Raw genomic sequence first — 7,650 nt, 5'->3', positions numbered from 1 at the left:
AGTGACTGGCATTATTTAGTAGAGAGTTCAAAGTCTTTTGAGAGATTATAAATATTCTTTAGCTTCTCAATAGATTACAGCAAATGGGGGTGGCAGGCATCATTTTATGTACAGTAGGAATCTCATCCTTGCATTTCAGCATAATGATATTTGATTACTATTAGCTTTTTAAAATCTTACTTGACTATCAAAGGTTTCATATACCCTGGTAGAACAAGAACAGTTTATTTGAAAAATCAAATGAAAATGGCCAGCTAATCTGGAAATACCATGGATGCTTCTTGAGGGGAGTGAATGTTCTGTGGAAGAAGGCATTTTGTTCCAGTTTTCAAAGTAAAAGCTGTGATTTTCTAGCAAGCTTAATGACCACATAATGCTACATCTACAGTTCTGAAGTGCTTATTATAGTTGAAGAACTCTAGCAAATCTGAGCTTGTGTCAGATTGATGCCCTGGGTATAGGAAGCACTTTTCTTAGGAATGCATCAACTATTTCGGCCTAATTTATAAGAAAATGTCTTTCAGTTCTGTTGGTTTTCAAAATTTTCATTTTTTTTTTTTTTTGAGAGGGAGTCTCAAGCTATCGTCCTGAGTAGAGTGCCATGGCATCACGGATCACAGCAACCTCCAACTCCTGGGCTTAAGTGATTCTCTTGCCTCAGCCTCCTGAGTCGCTGGGACTACAGATGCCCACCACAACACCCGGCTATTTTTTGGTTGTAGTTGTCATTGTTGTTTGGCAGGCCTGGGCTGGATTCGAACCTGCCAGGTCCAGTGTATGTGGCTGGTGTCCTAGCCACTGAGCTATAGGCACCGACCCAGTTTTCAAAAATTTCAAAAGTGCTCTTTAGCAAACATGCATGTGGTACCTAGGAACTCATTTATCTTGAATGTAATGAAATATTGCTTGAAAAAGTTTCATAAAGGTTGATATTTTCACAAACTTATCAAATGATTAATTTTAATATATATTTTGATCATGTCTTTGTAATGCTAATTTGGCTTTTTTGAACTAAAAGAGAGGTGTTTTAGAGTAGTAGAAATTCAGGCTCAGTGCCCGTAGCACAGTGGTTATGGCACCAGCCACATGCACTGAGACTGGCAGGTTCAAATCTGGCCCAGGCCAGCTAAACAACAATGACAACTGCAACAACAACAAAAAATAGCCAGGCGTTGTGGTGGGCGCCTGTGGTCCCAGCTACTTGGGAGGCTGAGACAAGAGAATCACTTAAGCCCGAGAGTTTGAGGATGCTATGAGCTGTGACGCTACAGTACTCTACTGAGGGTGACAGAGTGAGACTTTGTCAAAAAAAAAGGAAAATACAAAACTGACCAGATACAGTGGCTCACACCTATAATCCCAAGCACTTTTCGAAGGCCAAGGTGAGAGGATCAGTTGAGACCAGCCTGGCAACATAGAGAGACCCCATCTTTACACACACAAAATTTTTTTTTTAATTAGCCTCATGGCTCAACACCTGTGGCTCAAGTGGCTAAGGCACCAGCCACGTACACCCAAGGTGGTGGGTTCAAATCCAGCCCGGACCCGCCAAACACAATGACGGCTGCAACCAAAAAATAGTCGGGCGTTGTGGCAGGCACCTGTGCTCCCAGCTACTTGGGAGGCTGAGACAGGAGACTCACTTGAGCCTAGGAGTTGGAGGTTGCTGTGAGCTGAGATGCCACAGCACTCTACCAAGGGGGACAACTTGAGGCTCCTGTCTCAAAAAAAAAAAAAATTAGCCTCACATGTTGGTATGTGTTACTCTGGAGGCTATATAGGAGAACTCTTTGAGCCTAGGAGTTGGAGGTTATAGACAGCTATCATTGTGCTTCAGCTTGGGAGACAGGGAGACCTTATCTCTAAATCTCAAAACTCAAAAGTTATAAAAACCTAAAACACAAAGCTTTTTGGAACCAAAAGATCTGGGTTCAATTCCTGCAAATGCTAGCTGTTATGATCATGGGGGAAATTACCTTAATTTTTTCCATATGAAAATAAAAGCTATATGGATTAAGTGACATAAGTGTGAATTACTGTTTCTTCTTCTTTTTTTTTTTTTTTTTTTTTTGAGACTTGAGTCTCACTTTGTCATCCTTGGTAGAATACTATGGCATTACAGCTCACAACAACCTCAAACTCTTGGGCTCAAGCAGTTCTCTTGCCTCAGCCTCCCCAGTACCTGGGACTACAGGTGCCTGCCATAATGCCCGGGTATTTTTAGAACAGGGTCTTGCTCTGGCTCAGGCAGTCCACTCGCCTTGCTGGGATTGCAGGTGTGAGCCGCCATACCTGGCCTGTGAATTACATTTTTTAAATTAAAGAGAACTAAACAAATGGTATTAATTAAATATTTTAAAACTTTAAAAATTATACTTAGGTTTATTGATAACTTAGGTTTTTTTATTTTTTATTTATTTTTTATTTTTTGCAGTTTTTGGCTGGGGCTGGGTCTGAACCCACCACCTCCAGCATATGGGGTCGGCGCCTTACTCCTTTGAGCCACAGGTGCCGCCCCAACATACGTTTTTTAAATATTAAACTTCATTGACAGACTTTATTTAGCTTCTTCTGCTTTAGAAATCTTAGTTGTCTCCTAAGTTGTATATAATTTCCAGTAAAAATGTGATAAACTCATTTTGGGATTGTTGCTATTGTATTATTTGTTTCTCACATAACAGTGAATAAATGATAACATGTTAATAAAATCTGATTCTAAGAATACACTTTATATTTCCATTCTAAATATAGCTTCATCTGTTCCTCACTAAAACATAGGTGTGTGCTAAAATGAAAATCTTTGCGTTTTAAACATTTTGCTTACTTTCTTCCTGCTACATATGTAAAATCCAGATTCCTTGCCATGGCCTAGGAGACCCTTCAGGGTCTGGTATTTATCTACCCATGCAGCCAGTGTGTTAGCTTCACTGTTCTTAAGAAGCTGTCAACCCCATTGAACTCTCATATCCTAAAATATACCAAGCTCATGCTAGCAAGACACTTGCTATTTGCTTTGCTATTAATGCTTTCTCAGATCTTCCCATAACTGCGTTCTCATCATTCAGACTTTAGCTCACATGTTACTTCATCACAAAGCCTATCCCAACCACCCTATCGAAGATAGCCTCTCTTTCTAGTCCCTTTATGGCCTTCATGTTATTTTTCACAAACCAAGAGAGTAGAGTATGTTTTTGTATCTTTTGTATGCTAGAATGTAAACTCCACTACAGGCAGAGACCTCTGCCAATTCTCCAGCATCTAGGATGCTAAGGACTCAATAATTATTTGTTGAATGGATGAATATATCTTAAATCTCAAATCACTACTAAATAGTACTTACTATCTTTCTTCCTTTTTGAAATATATAGGATTTTGGAGATGGAGGTGCTTTTCCAGAAATCCATGTGGCCCAGTATCCACTGGATATGGGACGAAAGAAAAAAATGTCAAATGCGTTGGCCATTCAGGTGGATCCTGAAGGGAAGATTAAGTATGATGCAATTGCCCGACAAGGACAGTCAAAAGACAAGGTAATGCTCTCATTGATTTTATTTTTCTTAACAATAGATATTCTTTTTTTTTTTTTTTTTTGAGACAGAGCCTCAAGCTGTCCCCCTAGGTAGAATGCTATGGCTTCACTGCTCACAGCAACCTCCAACTCCTGGGCTCAAGCAAGTCTCCTGCCTCAGCCTCCCAAGTAGCTGGGACCACCGGCGACCACCACAACACCCAGCTATTTTTTGGTTGCAGCCATTGTTGTTTGGCGGGTCCGGGCTGGATTTGAACCCGCCACCTTAGGTGTACGTGGCTGGTACCTTAGCCACTTGAGCCACAGGCGCCGAGCCACGATAGATATTTTCTGAAGAAATTTTTTTCTTTTGATTTTGTGAAAATGACAAATCTCTTGCCATTGGTTTATGTTAAAAGAAGCAATGAAAGCCAGGAGTGGTGGTTAATACCTGTAATCCTGGCACTCTGGGAGGTCTCAGTGGGCAGTTTGCCTGAGCTCAGGAGTTTGAGACCAGCCTGAGCAAGAGTGAGAACACATCTCTACTAAAAATAGAAAAACTAGCCCAGCATTTTGGTGAACACCTATAGTCCTAGCTGCTTGGGAGGCTGAGGTTGAAAGCCCAAGAGTTTGAGGTTGTTGTGAACTAGGCTGATGCCACAGCAGTCTACCCAGGATGACAGTAAGACTCAAAAAAAAAGTATACTGCAGTATACTTAAGCTAACTTCAGTATCAAGCAATGATTTTTCCTTTGAAATTCTCTGAGTTTGTGATAGTTTGTGTATAGTAAGTATTTTTACTTGTTTCACATTTTAAAAACAACTATAGTGGGCAGTGCCTGTAGCTCAGTGTGTAGCGCCCCGGCCCCATATACTGAGGGTGGTAGGTTCAGACCTGGCCCCGGCCAAGCTGCAACAACAACAACAAAAATAGCTGGGCATTGTGGTGGGCGCCTGTAATCTGAGCTACTTGGGAGGCTAAGGCAAGAAAATCGCCTAAGCCCAAGAGCTGGAGGTTGCTGTGAGCTGTGACACTGTGGCACTCTACTGAGGGCGACAGAATAAGTCTCTAAAAAAAAGAAAAAAAACAAAACAATTATAGTAGTAACGTTCTATAGATACTGGCAAGAGCTGGAGGTTGCTGTGAGCTGTGACACTGTGGCACTCTACTGAGGGCGACAGAATAAGTCTCTAAAAAAAAGAAAAAAAACAAAACAATTATAGTAGTAACGTTCTATAGATACTGGCAATTTTTTTTAAATCTGCAGTTCCAGAGCCCTAAAACATCAACTTTTAATTATTTTTCTATGTCCTGACAGACTACTTACATACATACTTATTTTAATAGTTCATTTGAATATAATAAGTTACACAAACTTCTTTTGCCCTAGATTAAATACAAAGCTAGCATTTGCCATCCAGATTTAGGATGGCCCTGCTTACAAAGTAATCCAGAGACCAAAAATAAAATTTTCTTAAAATAATCTCATCACAGGGAAGCTACACTCAGGGCCAAGGAACTATTTTTAAGAAGACCTAGTTTTTTGGGTTTTTTTGTTTTTTCTTGTGAATAAATACTTGAGATAGAATTAAAAGATCTCTATAGATTAATGATGGGGAAAATATTTGAGAGGTTTCAGTACCTATCCTCTGCTCTCTTTCCCCTAGACTTTTCATTTTACCTCAGAATAACACTGACAGCTTATCCTTTGCTCCAGCATCATGGTTGCTGAGTTTTGGGGAAAATAGTTACATAATCATGCAAATTTTATTTCCTGTTTCAGTTCAGCTCCCTTGGTACTCCCACCATGCCTAATTCTACTCTTTCATCCTATCTCACCCTTAGCAGGTGACTCCCTCATCAATTTGAATATAAAGACTAGTGGGGCCAACATGATGGGTCATGCCTATATCCTCAACACTTCAGGAGGCCAAGACAGAAGGGTCACTTGAGCCCAGGAGTTTGAGCCCAGGCTAGGCAACATAGCAAGACCCTGTCTCTGCAGAAATTTTTAAAAAGCAACTAGATGTGGCGGCATACCTATAGTCCTAGCTACTTGGAAGTCTGAGCCAGGAGGATAACTTAAGCCCAGGAGATCAAGGCTGCATTGAGCTATGATTATGCCACTCCTGCCAAGAAACCCCAACAACTTTAAACTGATTCCATGATAAGTGGAATTATCACTACTTATGATACCTTCTTGTATGATTTTACAAACTAGCTAAGCCTAAATGTAGTGTTTTTCTTTCTATCATACATCATGAGTATGAATATGTTGGCAGGCTTATCTTTTTAGTCTGTCAAATTCTTTGCCAGTTTTCAATAATCATTAATGATAATTTCACAGGTGAGAGTTAGTACTTGATCTTGTTCACAAAGATCATTTGTGCTTCTGATACCTTTAAGAGTGTATTGTATTTTTCTGATAACCCTCCCAAAGCCCTTTGCCTCCTGGGATGTACTGAGTTTCTTCACATTTAGTTGTCAGGCTATAAAAATTTTGGGTTTTATAGTTAATTGCCATGGAGGAAGCTTGTTCTTCAGATGTCCTTCACTCAGCCTTGTGGGATGTTAGATTCTTATTGATGCTCATTTAAAGGGTTATTAACTTTGGAATACCCAAGTAAGAAGCAGCAAATGGCTCTTGTATGCCAAATTAGTATTGAGACTTTATGTTGAACATATATGACTACTAGGGAATCATTTACTTAGTATTCCTTTATAATGTAAAAGGTTTTTATAATGTAAAAGTGATTAACCCTTCATTGTCTTGGTATTTTTATCTAGAGTGTTCCGTAATTTTCAATTTGTGTTGGTATTGATTTTTCCATCCTGGAAGGAAATAAGACTTTTGAGGTCAATTAGTAGCTGTATGATATTAATGTATGGGGCCTCACTCTTCTCACTAGAATAAGCTTTAGGGTCCTTCTAAAATGAATACTTAAAGGATGGTTACTCTAATACCTCATATATTAATAGTACATGTTTTATGCTAGATCACCTACACTTTCTTATGTGATCCCTCTTGTGAAACTAGCTAGAGATTTCAGTTTATAGCTGTGAAGTTCTTTTTTTTTTTTCTGTGAAATCAATAGCCTGTAGAGAAAGCTCTATAAATCCTAAAATACAAAACACCTTTAGCATGTAATAGAGCATCTCCAAAATTCACATAAAAAATATTGACTGAGCCAGGCCTTGTGGCAGGTGCCTATAGTCCCAGCTACTCGGGAGGCTGAGGCAAGAGGACCTCTTGAGCCCAAGAGTTTGAGCTTGCTGTGCACTATGACGCCATAGCACTCTGCCCAGGGTTACAGAGTGAGACTCTGTCTCAAAAAAAGAAAAAAATTGACTGAACATCTCCTTTGACAAGGCACTGTTATAGGTAGACACTGGGGTTACATCAATGAATAAGAGATTTCTCATTAGTAATAGGAGTATAATCATTGTGCATACCTTGTAGCATTCATATAAAGGTTAAATTAGTTAATATATAGCTTCAAAAATGGCATAAAAAGTGTTTAGTAAATATTAGCTATTATTTTAATAGGGACAGATTAAAGTAGATAAATAATTTCATACTGTGAACAGTGCTTTGAAGACAGTAAACAGAGTACCATGGAGTAGAATGGGTAGGAAGGGATTGCTACTTTAGCAAAAGTAGTCAGCACCTCATTGGTGCTGGAACTTTAATCTGAGACAGAGATTGAGAACTCACTTGAAGAACTGGGAACACCACCCTGCGAAGGCCCAGAATTGAGGAAAAGCACATTATGTTCAAGAAACAAAAGTGCCATTATGAATGAAGCATAATGAGCAAGAGAGTGAGTTATAAGGGGAGATCGAATGTGTAGAAAATTCAGGTCAGGCCATGTAAGTCATAAAGTGTTTTTTTACTCTGTTTTTTGAAATGGGAAATTAGGAATAGCATGCATTTTCTTTGAAGTGTTTTAAGGAATGCCATGTGATTGAGTGCAATTATTTTTGTAAGACTTTGACTTGTATTAGTAAACAGTTTTCTTCTGCACAAAATTTTTAAAGATCTCAGCACCTAGGAATTTGATTTTCTTTCATATGTTGTTCTTTCTTTTGTGTCAACATCTTTCTTTCTTTCTTTCTTTCTTTCTTTTTTTTTTTTTTTTTT

At 39.0% G+C, this 7,650-nt stretch overlaps 1 protein-coding gene across 1 annotated transcript in view; it reads left to right on the top strand.

Annotated features, from left to right (window-relative positions):
- SNW1 (SNW domain containing 1) overlaps positions 1–7,650 on the top strand; it is a 39,438-nt gene that overhangs the window by 6,498 nt on the left and 25,290 nt on the right. The window contains exon 3 of the mRNA XM_003786948.2: positions 3,369–3,530. Within this exon, the coding sequence (XP_003786996.1) occupies positions 3,369–3,530 (162 nt within the window). The remainder of the gene's footprint in view (positions 1–3,368; positions 3,531–7,650) is intronic.

The sequence above is a fragment of the Otolemur garnettii genome, unplaced genomic scaffold (assembly GCF_000181295.1).
Source record: "Otolemur garnettii isolate 467f Iridium unplaced genomic scaffold, OtoGar3 scaffold00020, whole genome shotgun sequence".
Classification (NCBI taxonomy): domain Eukaryota; kingdom Metazoa; phylum Chordata; class Mammalia; order Primates; family Galagidae; genus Otolemur; species Otolemur garnettii.
This window is presented reverse-complemented; position numbering and strand designations above follow the sequence as displayed.